A 23,287-nucleotide genomic window follows, 5' to 3' on the forward strand; every position below is an offset into this window, starting at 1 on the left:
TTCTTTTTAAAGCAATCCAAGATCTTTGAATTTAGCTCAGACTGCAGTGCTACATTTGTGAGAACCAGAAGTTTCAAGATCTTTGAGAGTGAAACAGCTGACATTGGGCACACTTACTGAGGTAAACCTTTCTCAAACAGCACATGCAAGTAGTGTGACAGCTAAAACACATCTAAATCAAATCCCCAAAGACCCAGTTTCATCTACATCCAGAAGTATTTATCAGTTCAAATGAGAAATAAACAAATGTTTGTATATATTAAATGTTTTTGAAAATGTAATGAACAGGCAGAACAATGTAATTTTAAAATATGGCTTTAATCTGATGTAATAAAGTGTGTCTCCCTACCAACGTTGTTCTATTGAAAGACACCCAGGGTCATATTATTACCTACACACTGTACACTTGTAAACTGTACACTTTACATACTGTTTATATTATTCTGAAGATGCAGAACGGATGTCCAAATAAAAGAGAACAGCTAAGACACATGAGTGTCTCATCAGGTGCCTCCACGATGACCAGCTGATAAGTTTTGTTAAGAGTTTACTATGTCCTCTGTCAATACCAATGGTATTTCTAGATGGCTAAAAGGACATGCATATATATTTTTTTGCATCACAGTTTGTGGCAGACGTTTGTGCTGCTTCACCTCGGTGCTTACAGACGGCAAAAGTGACATTTGGATTTCTGAAACATGCGAGAATTTGGGTTTCACGATACTTTGTCATATGTCTTTAAGGAATCAGTCAGTACAGTTTTATTAATTAGTTACCAATCAATCTTTAAGTATTTTAGGCTGTTGTAATTACTTCCAAAGTGTCCTTGTCATTTCCTGCTTCATGCATTTAAAAAAAAATCTTCTCTTCTACTGCAGTTCCAAAGTTGAGCATGATAAAAACATTTTCAATGCGATGTCTGGAAAATATCACCCCACTTCTTATGGATCAGGGCTCATTTCCATTGAACATTGGTTGTGAGCAGTGAGGCACAATTTTCACGGAGGAACTTGAAGATTGTGCACTCCGCCAACCACCCACTCCAGAAATAGCCAGAAATCATATGTGGGTCACTTCTTATTAATAGGTGAGACTGCACCTGATTCAGGTGAAACTGTTCATTATAAAGTTTCAGCTCTGTTCCCTTGCAACACCACAAACCTCTCATCATGAGTCAAAGCTCGGAACAAATAGGCTTGCGGTGAACGCTGGGGTAGAGTGCAAAAGTGCATACAGTGAAGTGAACTTGCAATTTTCTCCTTTTATGGTTTCTCTCTTCTTTTTCTCCCATCTTTACCTCTCAAATTTCAACTAAAAATCATTTTCTTTTTTTCTTTTACTAAATTCTAAAGTTGTGTAGATGACTAATGAAGCAGAGGGACCTATGAAATGCTGGCTAAAGCCTGTTGGTGCTCCAAAAATGTTTGTACTTCTGAATGTACACCTGTATTTAATATGCAGGAGCAAAAATAGAAGCATTGTGATTTAAAATTAACTAAACAACACATCTGCCATCTGTTAAGCTCAGTACTAAGGACTCTTCAACAGCTGCTGGAGAATCTCTCTCTGTTGTAATGTCACGTCTCTGGTGGAATGGGAGTATGTGGGAGGTGTATAGCTGGATGGGATTGCCCAAAATTGGATGTGGATTAGTGAGCACAATATGATGTAGTGGAGCAGTGATTGTCAGACATCCCTTTATAGATAACTCCATATATCATGTGTCTCCTCTGACATTTCCCAGCTGTCAAAGGGCGACAGGCAGTTATACTATGGCCAAGTCTCCACTGTACTGCAGCTCATTTGACATATATATTACATGAAATAATACAGTTGAGCCTGGGCAACATACAAGGTCCTAAAACTGCTTATTAATCCAACGATCACTTCCTAGACCTGACTTACTCGATTTACCACCTAATCCTAACTGAGCAAAAATATATTTAACCACGAGTGAAAAGAAAACGTAAATTAAGAGCAAAACTGAAGCTGCCAAATAGGACAGAAAGAGCAGTCTGTGTTTGGCAGTATCGTCGTCTACAGTTCTTCTTGATTGCTTTGTTTTGCATTTTTCATTTAACATTTTTGCCGTTCTCAGCTCCAAAACCTTTAATTCACATTTCAAAACAAAACCTTTCTTTGACACTTTGTAAACGGAAGTGCTCAAAGTGTTTATAGACACGAGAGTACATGTTTCTCACCTTCTAATTTCCATAGCTGTCTCACCCTGCATGTTTTTTCAATGGCCTTCCTGTTATTTTTCTGAGGATGGGGGACTGATACTGTGTATCAAAGTGAATACTTTTCAGATGCTGATTTCAGGAGCACATGGTTTTACATCCTCCCTCGTAAAGAAAAAGCTTGTTCATTTGCATGTGCTCAATGGAAAAAAAAATGTTTTCCTCCAATGTTCCCAAAATGCAGTAAACTAAAGGTATAGTGACCAAAATACAAAAACAGAAAAAGTACACAGAGTCCAAGGTGGGAGAGGAGTGGAGTGGGGGGTGGGCCTAAACTTGAACCTGCTTATGCACAGTTCTATAGTCCAGTACCAAAGCCCATACTGTGTGCTGGACATCATGATGCTGACCAACAGAATGTGACGACGGGATAACTAGCACGTGTGCCACATCTATGCTTTTCATTCTTCTGCATCTTTTTTTATTCCGTTATCTTCCCTGCAGTGCTGCAGATCCTTAGTGCTCATCCATGGGCAGGCTGTTTCCTCGGTAATATATTTATCCGGGCAGTCTCCTCCATGATAACAAATCACAGTAACTCCCTTTTGTTCAAGCTCTAATAAAACTGTGTTTTATAATCCTCATTTGAGAGATTTTCACCTTTCAGTTTGGCAGATTTGAAAATCTGACTGCTCTGCATGCTATGGCTTACACGGTCACAATGCTGACATATTATGGAAAGATGGAAATACTATCTAGTTTGCACTAGATACTGTGATACTGCACGGAGTCATTTGCATTTGTTTGTTGCGAATGTTTTTGGGAAATGAGAAGGGCCAGCTCAAATACGCCCGAGTCACAAAGTGCCTTTAATTTCACGTATTGTTTTGAAAACTTCAAGTGTCATTCGAGAATTGAGCCAAAGCAACCGAGAAAGCCGTGAGCCAACATCAGCCGACAGATGTTTTTAGCTGAGCTGACCTACAAGCGCGCTCGTTTGGCTGGTGCCCTTGACACAGGAAAAATGCATTCACAAAGATCTAACACAAAAACAAATTGGACGCTACTTAAAATAAATGCTGACATGCCCATTGGGTACATAAAACACTTTTTATTTTATAATTATTTTGCACAACACAAATAATTTATGTGTAACGTGTTTAAGTAGCCTGTCTTCTCTGGGTAATTGGAAGGGGGTGGCACACTAGTGCTGCACATTAATCAACAGCCAGTGTTACTGTGGTTTCTGAAGCGAATAAGAATGTGTTCATATACCTGTACTGTAAACCAGCGTGGTGACCTGCTTGTGTTTACTTCTGTGTGTTTTGGAAATGCAAATGCTGAGGAATCTGATGGCTGTTCTACATAAATCATATCTAAGCTGTTAAACGTTATACAAACAAAGCGTGATCTCATTTTAAATGTAAACAACATGATAAATAACATATATTGTGAGCCCTCGGCGCCGCACCGCTGAAAAGCGTTTGGTAACTATATTAATGGTTCACCAAGATACCCTGAAAGGTGTCCTTCGCTCGCTCTGTAAAATATCAAAGAGCGAATAGCATTTTGGTGTGGCTTTCTGATATTCTGCCAGGAGGATCATCCAGAAGAATTTTCTGCATAGGCTGAGATTTTTCCTCCTTTTTTTGTCCAGTAAAAACAACACAATTCCCTGTGCTTCAGTGGAACTGAGTGCTGGAGCTGCAGGTGCAATCAGCGCTGTGCTAAAACCTTTTAATTAACACCATCTATCATCATTAGCTGAACGGTCAGCCAGCAGTCTTGCCGTTAACTCTTAGAGAGTGAAGCGAGAAGAAAAGTAAATGATGCACTGCGCTTCTTTGCTTTTCGGCCCCGTCGCCATCAGCTCTCCTTCGTTGTGCTCAGTCACTGTTGAGCATCTCTAAAAACACATCAGTCTACATCAGCCTCAGTTAATCAGGATGGCTGCCGTCTTGTTCCTCGCTGGACTAAATAGTAAGCTAAAACTAATGCTTGCTGATGCATGTGATGGCCGCAGACTAATTGTCATACTTTGCCTTATTCAACTGAGACTGGCCTCTGGTTTGGGATATTTGTCATGTGACCGCTGGAGGAATTTGAATGGCTATATTTGTTTGAAGTGCTGCTGAAATAACTTTGACCCCCCCCCCTTTTTTTTTTTTACTTCATATTGTACACCTTAAAAATGCAAATTCAATTTTTTCTCCATTTTTTTGTATTTTTGTGCTCCAGGTGATGTTTTTTTTTTTCTTACAGGTGCAGCAATCTACAACACAGAGTGCATTTCTACATGTTCTATACTTTTATTATATATTTTTATTTTTTCCTCCTGCCTGTAATCTTAGACATTGTCATACTATACTGTACCATATTAAATAATGTCATAACTGACATAATATTTATATAGATGATTAAATAAGTAGTATAAATAAGCAGATAAAACAAACACATGAACAAGAGCCATAGAGAATTCATAGAGCACATCTTGGAGCCTGTAGCAAAATCACTCTATTGTAGTTCTATAGGACTGCCTGAACACTACACTGAATTTAATGGGACAGAAAACAAAAACCAAACAAAAAAAACTTTGTGTTCTTAATGTTTTGGCTTTCCCCCCCATTAAATTTGATGTAGTATTCAGATGGTCCTATAACTACAATGGGGTGATTTTGCTGTTTTTTCGAGCTTTATGGAACAAAAATCCAAATCAGAATTCTTCTTTTGCTTTGTTGAACTTTAAAACTATACTGGGGTGGTGGCAGCTCAGGAAGTGGAGCAGGTCATCTACTAATTGGAAGGTTGGTGGTTTGATCCCTGGCTGTTCCAGTCTGCATATTTAGACAAGATACTTACTCCAAGTTGCATCCACAGGAGTGTCTTTGAATGTTAAATAGAAAGCACTTAAGGATAGAGAATGTGTTGTTGTGACTTGTTGAGTGAGGCGTGTTGTACAATGCTCAGGCACAGTTGAAAAGTGATATATAAGAACCAGTCCATTTGCAGTAAATGACTAAAGGTGACAAAAAGGCAATTTGTTTTGCCCCTCAATACACTTCAGTTGTCCTGCTAATTTGCTTTGTTGTTCAGTGCAGTATTGCGGGCTCCATGCATTGTATGTTTTTCATACTCGTGTGAGCACATAAGAGGCAGGTATGCTACAAAAAGCACTGCTTACCAAGGACTGAAAAGTGTTGGAGCTCTGAAATCCATCCCAGTATTTAGTCATATGGCAGGAGTGGGAAGAAGGTTTTCAGAGGAGAGTAATGTCAGTGTCTGACAGGAGTGAGTCATTAAAACACCACAAGATGAAAGAAGAGAGCGCTTGTCTGATAAATTGCATATAAAATAGCATCAGTTCTTCGATATGCAAATGTTTCTTCATTTCAGTGTCATTTATTCATTTGATTTAAGAGCAGTTCAGTTAATTTACTTTTAGACTCGCTGCTTTTCTACATTACATTCGATAAACATAATAAGAGGGACTGGATGGATTTACCAGGTGTATCTGAAATATGCAGCAATTTTGTATGTCTTGATGTGCAGTGCGCGCACATCAACTATAACTTGATTGTCAAAAGACAGAATGATAGTCTTTCTACTGAAAGCTGGACTTTCCTCTTCACTTAGTGTCCCTGCATTTTCTGTTTTAAGTTGATCGTTGTGCAGAAAGGCTTGCTGCTGGAAATGAGCAGGAGAAAATAAGATTTATTGTATTCTTTCAGGTATCAGTAAGAATATGATATATCCTCCAAGGATTTCATCTTATCAGACCCTTTAAATATGACACGGGGTTTATAATCCTGTACTACACAGCTTTACACACGGGAGAGTTATCAAAGTCACTCATTTTATTGTCTGTCACACAGATTGCCAGAGTTACAGCAGAATAAAGCTGTTAACCAGGGACATGGCTCTTCTTGTTGTTTGTTTTTTGTACATTTTAATTGTATCATCATCTGACAATGTTCCTTTGAGCTTCTTGTGATGTCAGAAATGTTTGGCTTCCTTCTGTCCTCAGGTTTTCTAATAAAAGCTCAGGGCGGTTGAGGTCAGGCAGTCGTGGAGGAAAATCTGTGATTGGCAGCATGCACGGTCTTCATTGATTCTCAAATAGTTTTTAAAGCTTTGAGATGTTTTAGGGTTTGTTTTTCTTTGTTTAGTTTTTTCTGCTGGAGTTTGGATCATAGACCATGAGAGGAATCAAAGCCTTCTCACAACACTGTTACTCTTTGAATTCCACTTCAAAGTGCTGGCATGTCTTTGCCCACCTTTGGACGAAGAGCTCTGCTGCGCAGCCTCCTTTGGACAGGATGTTTGTTTACTTGGATTTTAATTTATCCAGTTTCCTAAAAGCCTTTTAGAGTGACATTGCCCCATTTAGTGTCAGGAGACTCCCCTTTTTTGTCCATGACCATCGCCAGTAGGATAAATTTGCCTCAGTTTAACTTGCTCACCTATAAAGTATACACAGTCAAACTCAAGTAAGTTTGCATCAGGGATACTAATGCAAGACACATCTAATAATAAGGAAATTTAACAAAAAGAAGAAAAAATTCTTGTCTGCTCGATAGGATCAGTATCAATAATGGCATTTAGTCAGCTCCTGATAGATAACTAATTGAGTAGACTGACACAAGTAGGACAGTTGGGCTTATCATCTGCCCTGTTGCCTTGTTACATAAATCCTACTGTTATTTCATCACCAACTACCGTAGATTTTTTTTGTCTGATCATTTCCTGTGAACAGCTGGTGCATCTTTGTCCCAAGCATTGTTTCTCTTCTCCAGAAGAATGGTTTAGAGAGGCTGCTCTTCCTCTGAGACCCCTGCATAGCTTCCCTTCCTGATTGGAATCTTTTGTTCTTTAATTAGCAAATCTTATATTTGTGCTTTTCCACTCATTTAACAACATTTTGATGGTGTGTCCACTTTGGATCAGTTGAACCCAACTGATCCAAAGTGCTTGCTTAATCCCAAGACACGACTTCACTCTGATAACATTTTTGGCTGAATGCACTATTTTCAGTTGGTGAATGTTTTGGTGACATGTTTATTTACTAGAATGTTGTTACAATACATGACAACTTGTGTTTTTAAATGTTTAAAAATCCCCAGAAGGTCTGAGAACATCACATGCTAATCAGTGTTGCTTATGCAGATTACAGGATATCAGTTAATGCAGACACAACTTGCAGTATAAGAAAAACTAACTAGAACAAAAGTCAGTTTAAATGCTTAGCAAAGCCCCGTTAGGTACAGTATGCAAAAAGATGATTTTTAAACCTTAAGTTTGAAGAACCCTAATTTAATGTAGGGCTGGGGTTTGATGATTCTAGCTTGGATAACGTGATATCGATTCATTAAAATCCTGAATCGATTTTTAAATATAATTTATTTTGCCCTCAGGTCAAACCTCACAAAATTTCAACGACCACCAAACAGCTAAAACAGTAAAGGAGAGCAGGAACACGGATTCTGCACAAAGACGTAAACACAAAGCGCGGACCCGCCGACGCATCAGAATCAGTGAGACGTCGCCTTTCTCACCCGACGGCGCGGACAGCTCACCGATTCTGATCTGTCGGCGGCTCCGCGCTTTGTGTTCACGTCCTTTTTGCACTGATTCAAAAGCTGCAGGTTTAATCTCTCTCCAAACAATATTGACTAAACCAGCAGCAAAAGAAGATCCAAACTATGCTTCACATTTCGCTTCACGTAAACATCATCATGAATTCCCTCTTACTTTTCCTGTTTTGCTTCCACCAGCATAAAATCACACTTCATGCACAGCTCTCTCTCTCTCTGTACTTCAAGAACAGTTTCCCGTCTAAAAATCTGTTTTCTGCATTATTCGCTTGCTTGTTACGCACAAGTCTACCGTTGTTTACAGCGCTGTGGGCCGCTGTGTTTTCCTTTTACTTACTTCCAAAAAGAAAGTCTCATTTCTGCCGCTCAATAGGCTTCTGAACAAATTTTAAAATTACTTTTTTAAATTATGCAAAATTGCAAAACGCTCAGCTGTGTCTCTAAAACCTCTGTAACTTTGCTCTGCTTCACGTCAGCAGCATCAGGTAATGTTCATATGTTGATTAATGGTTTTCTTTCGTTTTTGATCTACTGCAGAATATTCTTAAGATCATCTGCTATAAAATCCCAGGCCAGGAAAATCTCCTTCATGTTTTTCTGTGTTTTATCCTCAGTTACTTTGACACAAAGGCATCTGCTGTGAAGCTCACACCTTGGATAAAGTCTCACAAGTGTCAGCTGTCTTTTTATAGGCAAAAAATATGGAAATGTACTGATGCGTGATCAGAATTATAATATTTCTGACTGTCTGAGTCAAAATTTCCCCGATTCGAATTGAATGAAATCGTGGATCGAATCGATTCGGGACCTTGTGAATCGGAATTGAATCGATTCTAGAGATCAGTGACGATACCCAGCCCTAATTTAATGAATCTGAGCGTTTTTTTATTGTATAATTTGAATCCTTAAGTTAAAGAGTGCAGAGAAGAAAACACACAAGAGTGAGAAAACAAAGCTTTATCTTGCGCTTCTTGATCTTTTTTATAACACTTTTTTTTTGCAGCATTAAACCTTCCAACTTGCTTTCCCTGAGTTGCCTTCCTTTCATGGGAGAACATTGTGAGTTAATGATAGCGTGAACAAATTGTGCTGTGACTGTGGCCAGACTACAGACATTAATTGGTGCATTATGTGAGAATGAACCTCCTAATGAAGCACTAGTTTGACCGTACGCTCCTGAGGCCATTCCTTCTGAGGAAGGCTTTGTCATGCCATGTGCTAAATGGCTACAAATCCCAGCTCTCCTTTGAAGACTAATATGCAATGCAGGAACTAAAAACTAATTACAGTGCATTGCTGTCTTTACTGTAGTACTATCTGAATGACCTATGCATATTTACTCTGTATTATTACAGGAAGTAGCGTATTGTGGTTTAGTCACAACGCTGTGAACAGCATAATTACAATTTTGTGTTGGTAATAGTAAACTTTTGACCATAAAAATGCAATGTGAGAGCAGCTAGTGCAAGTGAGGCAATGATATTGCATATGTGTCTCCCTCTGTGAATGCTCCACTGTGAGGATGTGCGAGAGAGAAAGAGTGCACTCATGGGAAAGCGGTGTATCACTGCTGGCATTTTGTTTGGTGCATAATGTGCTACGATTCAACTTCCCTTGTTTTGCCAGCAAATTTATGCAGATGAGGTGGATCTGAACTTTTCTTCTGAGATTTGCATAATCTTCCTCACATACCTCAGGGTTCCACTGTTGAAGTAGTAAAGTGATGAAATGACCATCAGTCACTTAAAATGCTTTTCCAGACTCATCCCTCTCTCTGACCACTTTTAAGGTCATTGTCACTGCCACTGGCATTTGTCTGGACAGCTAAAGAACTGGATTCACCAGAGGTTTAGTTATTTAAACTTTGCTAAGGCTGCAAACTTATATGTGACATCCTGGATTTGTTTATAGGGAGAAAGTTCTTTCAAATCAAGTATATGCACTGCCAACTTTTCATGTCATTTTAGGCCATGATTGGGATTACTGTACTTTAGACATGATGCAAGGTTTCAAGTTCTCAACAGGATGTGATGAAAGAGCTATTGCTGCATGAGTTTTGGAAAAAATAAACTCCCAATAGTGGTTAACGTTCATTTAAGCTTAACTTTATTTATTTGTTTGATTGAAACGAAGACAGCTGGGCACTTGTGCATGTCATACCAGGCTCTAATCACAACACTGACAATTTCTTCATGCAAGGCTGCACAGTCAACAAGCAGAAATGTTATATATTCATATTCTTAACTTTAATATTGACAGGTGTTTCTAGCCACCCACCAAGTGTGAGTCCAGAAACTATTTTCTCTGCACCAGCTCCCAGGCAAATGTTATGCTTATCATAACAGCTGCCAGACTGAATCAAATCTGTACAGTTAGAGACCATGAAATCAAAACAATAAGCTGCTACGTTAAAGTAACTAAAAGGTTTATTCATAGTTGTTTATGCGCTTAATATACTTATAATGGGTTTAATACACCAATATATGTAAACCATGCAGATTACATGTTAGTCTGGACTTCTTTAAGTTGCTTGAAGACGTTTCACCTCTCATCCGAGAAGCTTGGAACGTCTTCAAGCAACTTAAAGAAGTCCAGACGCTTTTCTTTGCAAGCTCCTTTGACTACGATGACCTGGATGACTGAGAACCTTCACAGACATTACATGTTAGTGTTTTTTCTGCCATAATTTTAAAGTCATAACAATAAGAGATCAAAAGGTCTGAGGCTCTTATGAGGCATTTGACACTGACTGAATACAGAAGGGTGATGTCTCTTGAATTTATCAGTGATATTCAACAGCAATCTGAAAATAGTGTTGCTGGTTACAGAAAGCCCAGCGTGGTCCAACCTAATTTGCTTAATTAAGGACATGTCCCAAATGTAAAGTTCTAGCACCATTTAATAATTACCACATTCATCTTTCAGATTTCACTGAATTAAATGTGAACAAACACGACCGCAACTGAGAATACTGATAGCGTCTCCTGACATCCATGTTGCATTTAATGAGTCGCTAGGTTGTATTTGGTGGAAAACACGGACTTTCTTTACAGTCCCAAACCTTGGAATGCCCGGGGTGTGTGATCTTCTTACCCCAGGCTGTCTGTCTGCAGAAGTGTGAAGAAAAACAATACAAATACTTTGTTACTCTACTTTGGTAGAATTTTCAGGCATCTGTACTTCACTTCAGTATTTGTTTTCTGACAACTTTTTATTGCTACTCTTCACATTTTTTGCACAAATTTCCAATATTTGTAATTTCTATTCCTTACATTTTCAAAACAGGCTTGTTTCTTTAAGCCAAACACATTTGACACCCCGGCTTTATTTGACATCACTGTAAATCTTAAAAAATCAACCAGATTTGGATTTAAATGGAGGGAACAAGAACACGTAAAAGACACTCCTATATCCTCCATCACCAGTGCTTTTTATTTAGTGCAGGATAAGCAGCTCACCACACTGTTGTGAATTTACAGTAAAGCACTGTGTTGGACTGGCCAACGGTGGCTGTGGTGCTCGTGGTCATTTAAGTTATATCAACTGATGAATTTGAATTTCAGCTGATGGTTCTAAAATGTATTAAACCTTTATACCAACTCTATATTGTCTGGTGTAAAAACAGTATAAAGTGAACTGTCAGGGGACTGAATAGAAATCTGCTAAGATAGCTGTGAAACATCTGCTTACAGCTTGTTGTAAACCTCAGAGCCACAGCAGCACATGTGAGCTGACGCCAGCCTGGACACAAAGAAAAATGACTCGAGTTTACGATAGAAGTTATCTTGAGCTTTAATTCTTTTCCAAACGCCGGCCCACTGCAGCTGATTTTACGGTTCCCCACCATCCCACTTTAACCCTGACTATCCCGTGAATATTTGCTTTTTTGCATGACTCCTACATCTGTACTCACGTTGGGGCTTTTGAATATTTCTCAGTGTAGCTCATCATATATAAATATATCTTTATTTTGTCACAGATTTGCACATTATCTATAACAAATTCCTAAACTTTTGACCATTTAGAGTACTTTACTTTATTCATGCATTCACACATTCATACACCAGACTGTTTCTTATACATACAGTGTTAACACGCCACAACAAGTGTTACTTTGTCTGTGATCTTTATGACGTTGGCCAATAGGATCACATTATAGATAAGAATAGATCAGACGTTTCTTTTTTTGTGACCTGCGGAGACCTTTTTTTAACATATAATGGTCAAGACAATCTCACAATGAAAGACAGCAAGTCATGATTTTCCAGGGACCATTGTGCAATAAGTAGACTCTCTCTCTGTAGTCACTTCAGAAATGTATAACTGTAACCTTAAATGTTCCTGTCATTATATTTAGCAGTATATTCTAGTCAGTTGCCTGTAATTCCACATCATGCTAAAATGCTCGAGCATGTAATCACTTTTTCATGTATTTATAATTTCAGGGAGTTCAGCCACTGGAAGGTGAACAGCCTGGCTACGGAGAAGAGAGATTTCCTCAAATCTCCATTGCCCTTAGCACCAGAGTTCCTACGCAACCTGCGGTTACTGGGCCGACGACCAACCCTGCAGCAAATCAATGAAAACCTCATCAAGAAGTACGGGACCCACTTCTTGGTTACTGCCACCCTGGGAGGTAAGGGAGGACTGCAGGTGACACACTCTCCTTTATTCTCGGGTTAGGAAGTGTCGGGACACGCCAGAAATAGAGAAACCGTTCGTTTTAGGTCTCGGAGGATGTTGCCTGTGTTAGTGTAGCTCCAGGAGTCTAGCTGTCCTTTTATACCAAGAAAGAGTCTCACGTTTTAAGTAGAAATAGCAACAATGCTTACATCTTGCACTTGCAGCACTCAACAATGCTTGTCTCCCTCAGAGGTAATTTTCCACTCATCGTTCCCTCTGATGAACATTAGAGCCTCGCAGAGCAGAAGAGGGATTAAAATGACCTGTTTCATACCCCCGTGTTTCTTCATTGGATTTCTTTTTTGCCTCAATCCCCAAGGAGAGAAGTAACTCACAAAACAGATCGGCAGCAGCATCGATCGTGTGAGGGTCACAAAAACAAGAGTGAGACCTGTGTAGTGTTCAAGATGACAACCTAGTGATATTGATAAACACCTAATCTCAGTCATCAACTAGTATAGTGCAGATATACAAGTACATTTGCAAGGAGTGATAGTGAGTCTAGGCATATGTAAGGACCCGGTCAGGATTTACTAGGTTACTAGTTTACTCAGATCATTCAGCCACATAAAATATGCTATGAATATATGAAATTGGAGATTTTGCGATGATATAATTAGTCTAAAACTTAACGTCTAGTGCATCATATTTGAAAAACCAACATAAATTGCACAATACATTTTTCAGCAATAAATTGAAAAAAAAAAACAAACACAAAAAAACTTCAAATGTGCAAATTAATAATTAATTTCATTACTTTTGAAAAAAATTGTCAGAAGGTTCAGTTTCAATTATTTCACGGTTCAGGCCTGAAATGTTTAATACCAAAATTACCCAAACACAGTTCACATAGCAGACAAATCCGGTTCTCTCACAGGAACAGTCTCCTAACAGCCGCTCTGATATTCACGTCTGCAGACGCCTAACTTTAATGCCACTTATCACTGAATGTATGCACTGGAGCAGTTTCAGAGATGGAGCCGGGGTGAATGCAGTGTCACACTGATAGTGTCTATGTGTAATTAACAGCCTCGACTAAATGGGCAGATCCATTCTGCATACTGACTACTGTAGCAGAGTGAAAACGCATGAAATATCTGGTTTTTGTTCTCTTTTCTTCTGCTGTGGTTACATCTAAGTGTATTTTGTTAAACAGTTGAGTGAAAGTGAAAGAGTGAAAAACTGATTCATCCCCCCCCCCCCAAAAAAAAAAAAAGCCACTCAGCCTCAGAAAGGTACCTTTTACATTAATAAAATGAATTGCCTTACACTTTGTGAACAAAAGTACTTTTTGGCTGTAGTTGTGACCTTGCACTTTGCAATAGAAACTCAAATGAAAAGGTGGCGGTAAATATAAACACCCTGCGCTTCCCAAATAACTGAACACCCATGAATTTCAGATCAGAGTTAGTCTCTCTGTGTTTCTCTGAATGGCTTTAAAGCCTCTTGGCGCTCATCCATAAATAATGGTGTGTTTTGTTGAAGACCAAGAAAATGTGGCTTTTCTAAGCAAATCTTATGCTTAGCAAGACACTTTTGGAGTGGCAGCTTTGCTAAAGATCACGCTTAAGCTCCCATTCAGATTCAATTTAGGGAGGTTGGGAATAAAGTGTTCCCTGTAGTGTCCAGTAATTGAACTTATCACTCTGAAAGTTTTAGAGAAATTACACTAAGAGCTGTCTGCAATTTATTTGGACATTACACGGGCAAATAAAAAGGTGTTTGGTGCATTTACAGTAAGAGAATCCTGCCTCATGTGATTTGTTAAAAAGTTTCCCACATCAGTAGCTGCTGGCATTGCTGAGAAATACTTGCTCACGCTTTATATTGCTTACATGTTTTAGCTTGCACGAGATAAATGCCACGTTCGCCTTTCATAATTTCAAACGATTGGTGTCTGGGGAAGGAATACAACCTCCTCTCTTGCCTGTGTCCAAATTTAGTGGCAATGGTTCTGTTGCTGCCAATCCAAATGATACAGTACCTGCACCTCAGCAGACTAACCACAAAACCTGAAGGCATTTCCAAAGAAATGTCAAACTCAAAGATTGTCACTCCAGTTTTTCCAAATATAACGTACGCGCTCTTCTTCATTTGGCTTTTTATCCACGTTAAAGAGGATTCAGAAAGAAACAAATGATTTTCTCAATGAAAACTGTTCATCACAGAGTGCTGAATAATTATCATCGATCCACAGGAGAAGAGTCTCTGACCATTTTCCTGGACAAGCAGAAGCTGAATAAGAAGTCCGAAGGCAACAGCAACAGCTCAGTAGTGTCTTTGGAGCTGCTCCATCAGCTGGCCGCTTCCTACTTCACAGATCGAGAGAGCACCCTGAGGCGACTGCACCACCTCCAGATTGCCACCTCTGCTATTAAGGTACTGTTCACATTCACACAGCAAATGCACCTGGAGCACATGCTCAGATGTATAGTCTTTGATTTACTAAGAAATTAGTTTTCAGTATAAACCATGTATATGCAAATGTGTGTTTCTGAGTGTTTGCAATTCTCTAGATTCAAAAAGAGTTACGGAAAAAAAAGACACACAAATTAACACTCCTATAAAACTGTCCCTTTAAAATGCATTGCTCCATGCTCCACCTAAAATAAATGGCTCTAACAAGCAATCTTTTTGTAAAGCATATTTTCAAGGTGCGTCGTTGCTCAAAAGCTGGCAAGAGATGAAAGCAAGTGCACAACATTTTTCAAATGTAGCAAGCTGGTTTAAAAGGACAGTGCATGTGCTATAACCCACAGAGGCACCAGAGCATGGCAAATGGCAAGTTTCTCCAAAGTCCCGATGTGAAAAGCAGCACAGTCTCAGTGTGGGTGCATGCATCTGGATCACACAAGGGTTAAAAACACAATTATCATTTATTTTCAAATAAAGCTGTTTGATTTTAGCAACGAAGTGGCTGCGACTGTCAAACTTGAAGCGATTTTAACACACTCTTACAGCCAAGTTCATTTTATTTACCTGCACACTCAACACTTGATGAGATGAGTCGTCACTTAGCCAAAATCCACCTCTGGGCTTGTGCAAGCTCTTTAATTGCGACGAGGCTCAGTTTTGTTGAAAACACTCAAAAACACAGTCAAATAAATCCTATTATCTCCTCTCTGCCTGGTTTTACCTTCCCAAATCCCCGCCCTTCCAGACTGGAAGCAAAGCTTAACCGAGCAATGCATTTTTCACATCAGAACAAATCTGTTGGCTTTCACTTGATGACAGCAGGTGTGTGGGTGGGTGGACCATGCCTTCATGCTTTAACTTAAATATGAAATCTGATTGAAATGAGTAATTGCAAAGTGTCAGCCTTGTGCGTACCTTGTGTGAGGTGGCTCCTTTCCAAGCACAGTCACCGAAAACACGGCATGCAGAGGTGAGATTGGCTCTCAGACCTTTTTTGGCTGCCAACAGTCTCTTTAAAACAGACCCTGAAGTACTTGATTGCTCTCCCAAAAAGCCTTGAATGGTTGTGCACAAGAACCGGGCAACACAAAGGACTCCTGGACTTATTGCAAATAGCTTTTACTGGGAGAGAGAAAAGTTTGATTAGTATGAGGGCATGAAATGGAATTTTAATGAATGAGAAAAGTTTGTTTAGCTAAAGGCAATCTCAATGAAAGCAGCATCAAAACAAACTTCCCTACAATGCAGGCTTGGTCAAAAAAGAAAAAAAAAAGATAACCTCTGCGTGCCTACAGCTTTTATGCTTATTGACACGGTTTATCCCAGCAAACCGTCGCTTTAGAACGTGAGCAAAATCAAAACAAAGGAATTTTCTTGCTTACTTAAGTATGCAAAGTATGAGCGCTGCATCTCACCACTGCAGAAAAGGCTGCTAAGCTTGAATTAATTATGAACTGAAATCTTTGCTCAGCGTGATCCGTTTGTGCTGGGGGAGGCTAATGAGTGACTGGCGCACTGAAACAATCCGTCAGCTTCTGCAAAGAAGTCCACAATGGCAGATAAATAAATTAGTAGCGACCATTTAGATCTGTTTTCCACATCAGTGAGTCTGCCTTCAGTCCATCCAGTGATATTCTGTGAAGAACGCGTCCAGAACCCAACTGCTTCTCATGCATATTGAACTGCATTCCTACAGTCACGTATCAGTCATGTATACAGCCAGCTTAGTGTATTTGGTCTGATTCAACAAAATCATTAATGCAATATTTGGAGTTTCAGAAGAATCGATATGTAGTCAAATATTTGCCGAGCGGTATTATTAAAGTAAAAACAAAGTTTGAGCTCTATCTCTGAAATCAGGTCCTTAGTTACCATGTTGTCTCTTGATGCTTGCTCAATCATCCAGGTAAGTAAATCTCCAGAAGTTGATTCTGTTCATCTGGACGTAGCGTAGCATAATTCAATTTAAGGAACTGACCTCCCAGCCCATTGTTTCTTCACTGGGCTGGTTTCAGTCATTATGCAAATGTACTGTTTATAAGATCTGGGGAAACCTGCAGTCAGCTGAGACTGAAGAAGTCACTTGGATGAGTGACGAAATGTTTCTCCCACAAAACGCTACGTCCAGATGAACAGAATCAACTTTTGGAGATGTTGCCCCTTGGCTCTGCTTTTGTAAAGGAGAGTGTGAATGCTCTAATCCAAGTGTTAACGACCAAGTGGACATCAGCTAAAAATATAGTGGTTTAATTTGAGTGATGTAAGTAGGTCATAGCGGTGGCATCTCTGTGGCTGGAAAATAAGTCAACATGGGAGTGCCAAAACTGCAGTTTTGCTAATGGCAACTTGAAGCTTGAAGACTTTAGAGATGACTCCCATCAGCATCAACTCTTTGGATGGGCTTCAGGGGTCCAGGCCCACCCAGTAAAGTCTCACTAAAGTAAGTTACACTAATTCACGCAATTTGCCCATATCGATTCAATTAAATATATATTTATTGAATTCATTATTATTTGATCAACAGTAGTTCTGCAGCAGTCGTAATGACGAGCATGACAGAGGATGACACTGAGTGGATGGGCCTGTGCAGGTCAAACTCTGGGAAGTACCTGTCATATCTCTTTGAAACTAAAAAGAGGTTGTTTGAAAGTACGACCCTACTTGTAATTGCAAAACACAAAAACTGCCTCAGCCGCCTGAGATTTTGGAATATTTTGAAATAAATAGCAAAGTGACTAAGGTGAATGTCCCCTTGTCAAAGCTGGTTGCCCGTCGAGCTCATATGGTTTGTTGTCAATCATGACTCCCATGAAGAATTGTTGAAGTCTTGTAAAAAAAAAGAAAAAAAAAAAAGCTAAATTATTAGCTAAATCGTCCCTTCATAGCAATTATACAGAGTTGAACTTATTTCTTAACTTTTTTGTCAAGGTTCAAAGTTAATATTGTGACTGTTATTATTGAAAGATGTACTAAAACAGGCAATTATGTGATAAATAACATGGTTTCCTAATATGGTCACTTCTGGCTCAAGTAGAACAATGGGGCAGTCGGTAAAATGCTAATGTTGAGGGTTTCAAATGTGAAACCAGAGACCAGTATGTGATGTAATGGTGTCTGTTGGGAGTGTGTAAGCACTCAGTTTGAAACTACAGCCCACTATACCCAGTTTGGTGTATGCAGTATGAGTAATATTCTGTGAACCGAGTTAAGTTTAGTTATACATAATTCCACAAAGGGAAAGCTTCAAAAAATGTTATTCTTAACAACTTTTGATCATAACTCATTAAACAGCTATTAGATTAGTGTTCCTGGGCGTGTGAGGTAATAGACACAGAAAGTCAAGAAGTGTTAGCTTGAGTAACACCCACTGTCAGCTGCAGTGGGCACACCACTGACTCTTCAGACTCTTTCAAAAAGTACAAAGCCCCCCCCACGGCCAACCTCAGAGAGTTCAGCTTTTTTTGTGAGAGGGAAAGCACTGGGATGGGGTAACATTAAAATTGGAAGAGCTAGATGCAACAGCTCAACATAAGAGGAGACCAGTGTGGCCCTGAAGGTATACCAGTGAAGAGACAAACCAAGCTCAAAAGACTCCAGCTGACAGGAAAACTCGAATAAAACTACATTTGAAATGCTGCTGATCTCATGTGGAAAAAGATGGAAATGTAAATTTTACTATCCGACAAGCCCATATAAAAACTGTATGTAACTGTTTTTAATTAACAGGCTAAAATGTTAAACTTGAATGCCTTTCTCTAAACGTCCACGATGTAATTACTTTCTTGAAGTTACACATAAAAATAAGCCTCATTTAGCATTAACTTTGCTGTAGTTCTGCACCTGAAAATGTCTCCATATATCCCTGGAATATCTTTATGACTTCTGAATGAAGGAATTCTTCAAATGAAGCCTCGCTTTCACTGTAGGTCAACTTGGAAATGCCCCACCTGGTCCCTTTCACTCAAAGATTTTCACCCTGGGGTGAAGTTGAATTGTTAATTGCTCGACAAATCTGTCATCTCATTAATCTGTTCATTTTCTGCTGCGTATTTGGAATCTGCGCAAACCAGCAGCTTCCCAGTCCCATTTCCAGTCCTCATGACCCCAGGGTCCTCCCAGCTTAACATGTTTAGGAAATCTGAATAGAGCAGTGTGCAGGTAACATTATCATAAAGCCTCAAATGCCACAACGTTCTTTCAATCCATCCATGTCATCTGCCATCCACAGTCAAAAATATGAATCCTTGCACTTCCATTTAGAATCACTAGGATCACTTCTGCAGTGGGATACCACTACATCAGAAATTTCCAGAAATATATTACCTGCTGAGCCAGAATTACTTTGGAACAGAAATGTCTGACACAGTCGTTTCTGTGTCAAGAGGCTAATGAGGCTAAATTACACCACAGTCAGCTAAGAACCACCAAGACAACCTATGAAACTGCAGTTAGCAAGCAGTCAGAGCATCTCTAAGCTCTTTTTATCGGCTAACCTACTCTCCAGGTTTCAGCCAAATAAAATAAACCCGGCTTATTGGGCAGTAAAAGTGTGTTAAACCTCTTAAAGTTTAGCCGTTACAGCTGCTTCTTTCTTTTCCTTTAGACTGATACTAGCGGGAAACGCAGCAAGAAAATAGATTTTTTTTTCTATTGCAGAGTACCAGTGTAACAAAACCCAAAATAGAGACTGAAGTGCCAACTTGAATATATAGCAAGGATGTTGTTGCTGCGTGGATTTGTGCTCTGCATGAAACAAGAATCAAGATTATTGCATCCTAACACGACCTGACAGTAAGCTGAGTCATTGTCCAGGTATTAGCCAGTTTGTCAAAAGTTTATTGCTTGAATTATTAAACATCATTTGATGTGATTAACTCAAAAGAGATCAGAATAGTAAGGAATAAGCAAGATAGCACATTTTGACACACTGAAAATTTTAAATTGGGATTTAATTACTGGCTAGCCGTACCCCGATAGATGCACAACAACACCCCTGTAAGCAGTTCTGAAAAGGCAAGCTCATGTGGAATGAGTAATAACTGATGGCAGCCTGTCATTTATTTAAGAAATATCACTGTATTAGTGTTATGTAACCGTTTACCTTCACTCGGTCAAACTCCAGGCATGGAAACATGAATTTAGCGAACAAGAGAGGGAGTCAGCTTCTGAATGATAACCCACCCAGCAGTAGGAAGACCAGGTAGCCATGGTAATGCCAGATCTAAAGCTAAAGCTTCAAACAGTTTGGAAATGATAGCCACAGTCACAGAGAAGAGTTAATCTGTTTTGCTTGCTTCATGTAAACTGTGTGGGAACACAGAAATAGCGCCTTTTCCGCTGGAGTCAGAAAACACAGAAGATTCACCGATCAAAAGCACACATAACAAGTGAGGCTGAAAGTTTGCTAAAGAAAAACAGGTTACAGTGCCTTTAGAGTCTGTTGGCTAAAACTTAGCTCACATTTTCATCAAAAGACTGAAAACTAAACAAGCTGTCAAAACAAAAACGGATATAGAGTGTTGTGCATATAGATAAAAAAAAATCTGCAGTGGGTGTTCATCTTCATGAAAATTCAGAATTTAACTTTGCATTCAAGTGAAAATCATCTAAAAAAGTATAAACACACATACCAACTAGTTTACCTGCTGATAAGGGACTAGAGCAGCTTTTCTTCTAGACTGAAAGGCAACTTCAAACACCCAGTGTTTTTGCACACCTGCCTGCACATACACGCATGTGCAAACACAACAAACACAGACTCCCACTTTGAGAAGAGCATCCTTTACGTATGTGCTAAATGAGGCTCTCTGAATGGCATTCGGGCCACCTGCCGAGCCATGTTCTGCCACATCCACTCATCACCCAAAAGGGAACAACACTGAGTGGGATGTACTTGACCTGTGCGCATACAGGCCCCTGGGTTCTTTGTCTCTGCAGCTGAGAGTAGGCGGCAGGAGCCACATGCATTGCCTCTATCTGTAGCAGTAAAGGAGAAGAAACTCACATGTTCAGTTTAAGCTACACTTCAAATAAACAAACAAATAAATAAATAAATCCTCTGTAGCGTATGTGTGAAATCTGCTGTTTGGAAAGGTAGAGGAACTGTCTCTGTTGACGCAAGTGAAGGCATGGTATTTTTACCACACTGTCAGCAAGAGCCAAGATCGGCAGGGGAAGTGCACAGTGAAACCCCAGTCCTAAATAAAAGCTCATCACAACGCATTACGCAAGAAGGAACACGCCAACGCTTTTAATACACTGACAGAGATCTGAAAACGATGTAAAGCACAAACACCACACCTCTACAATGACGTTAAACTCCAATAATTCTTGGAGGTGTACAAAGTAGATTTGCTGATGCCATATAAAAGGAAAAATGACTTCCAAAGTAGTGAGTCCTCTAGCTCATATGCGAACAAGCCAGTTTCACAATGATAAAAACATGTCCCAAATGAGGTGAAAAATGAACAAGGCACTGTTGTATATTTAGGAATTATTCTAGACACTTTTAATAACTAATAATGACTAATCAGGGCTGTTAAAACATCCAGAGATCAAGCAGTACTAATGTTCTTCTATCCAAGTGTTCTCAGGTTTTCATTGCATTCATTACTTTGACTTCAAATAAGATTAAGATGCAGGGCACGAATGGTATCAATGCAAAACCTGCATAAATATATATTTCACTCCGAACAAATGTGCACTTAATAAGAAAGCTGAAAAGTATTTGATGTAAAATAAAACCTGTTTTATCAATAAAGAGGTTAAAGGTACACAAGAGTATAAACAGCAGTTTGTTAGATCATCAGCCATAATAAGCTGAGTGAAACAAACAGCAATGCATTACTTGATCTCACACAATCCATACAAAACTTTCTAGGATCATAGGAAAACACACACTACTCTGCTATGTTTGAACAATGCATGTTATTGAGTAAACACAAAAGACAAAGTGGTCTAGTTTGAATGATCCACTCACTGAAGGGCTCTTGGGAGTTTGAAACAAAAGCAGAGGCAGGGTGGCAGCTCTCAGGTGGGTTATTATTGAAGTTCCTCACAGGAGTTACAAAACAGCCTGGTGTGTATTCACTGCAACACAGCTGAGAGCTCTGATGCATTTATCATTTCAACAGACAGAGAACAAAATTTATGTAGACCTTTAGGAAATAAATCATGACAACAAAAATCGCTGTAGATAATTTGAAAAAAGATGTATGAAATTGTTACATTATAGTGATAATTGTGCAGTTGGTTTTGAGTATTAAACCGTCACTCTCCATGGGCTTGAAAAGTGGCTAAAACCTTTAGTTTTCTTCATGAAGAATAATGATCAAACTTAATGCTTCTTACACAATCTGTAGTACATGTTTGAATTTGTTTGTTGCTACAACAAAACTTACCGAGCTGTATTGATCTCACAGTTCATTCTGCATTCAAACATGGCATGAAAAATGAAAAATCTTCAAAGTTCTTGCACTAAATAGAAACAGACGGTTTCAGTTTCACAAAATATAAAAGACTAACAAACTGTTAAACTAGGTCCACAGTGGAACAATTTGGCAGTATTTTCTTGCCTAAGAATGTGACCTCTTGACTGTGCTACAGCTGGAAATTCCAAATTATGAACTAAATTATTTAGACCTGCTCTAACTTCTCCTCTTAAGCTAAACTGGTCCATCTTTAGTCTCGTTTTTTATATTTATTATATGAATTTTTCCTCAGTGTGGTAGTTGTGGTTCTGTGAGTCATGCTGTGTTTGCTGTCTCCACTTCCTTTGTTGAGATTGAGGGTCACAAAGAACCCCACTAAGCAGCGTGTATTCCTTTATATTCCTGCTGGGTGTAGTAAAGTGTTTTAGTGGGATAACACAAGTGATGGATTTTTTTTTAGTGTACATAAGAGAGAAAATTATAGTAGGTGAAGTACAAGAGAAAGACCCGTTAATAATTAGCAAGGTCCAAAAATAAAGGACGGTCCAAAAAGAAAAACCCCAGGGATCCACTTTGAAACTAGAACGAGTTAACAAAGAACTCACCCAGCAGGTGGAAGTACACAGACTGGCAGCTTGATAAAGGCGATGCAAGACTACAGTATGTATATACAGAGAATGGAACTTAACAAAGGTGAGTCAGCGTGGGACAAAAAAATCACACAGGAAGAAGAATGATGTCATCAGAAAGAAAGAGGAAGTGAAAACAAAGAGACTAACACAAAAAAGGGAAATGCCATCCATCTGTCCATCCATCCGTCCATGCATCTGTCCATCCATCCATCCGTCCATCCATCTATCCATCAATCCATCCACTTTCTTAACCACTTATCCAAACCCAATTCAGAATCATTTGTTGGCTAAAAGATTCAGAGGATAACCTCAAAAATACAACAAATAAAAGGAAAAACATGCACTGTTTGGTTAGT

At 39.2% G+C, this 23,287-nt stretch overlaps 1 protein-coding gene across 1 annotated transcript in view; it reads left to right on the forward strand.

Annotated features, from left to right (window-relative positions):
• brinp2 (bone morphogenetic protein/retinoic acid inducible neural-specific 2) overlaps positions 1-23,287 on the forward strand; it is a 272,709-nt gene that overhangs the window by 132,742 nt on the left and 116,680 nt on the right. The window contains exons 3-4 of the mRNA XM_013912007.1: positions 12,217-12,407; positions 14,652-14,833. Coding sequence (XP_013767461.1) covers positions 12,217-12,407; positions 14,652-14,833 — 373 coding nt within the window. The remainder of the gene's footprint in view (positions 1-12,216; positions 12,408-14,651; positions 14,834-23,287) is intronic.

Source organism: Pundamilia nyererei, unplaced genomic scaffold (assembly GCF_000239375.1).
Source record: "Pundamilia nyererei isolate P.nyererei 1_Seehausen unplaced genomic scaffold, PunNye1.0 scaffold00077, whole genome shotgun sequence".
In the NCBI taxonomy this organism is placed as follows: Eukaryota; Metazoa; Chordata; class Actinopteri; order Cichliformes; family Cichlidae; genus Pundamilia; species Pundamilia nyererei.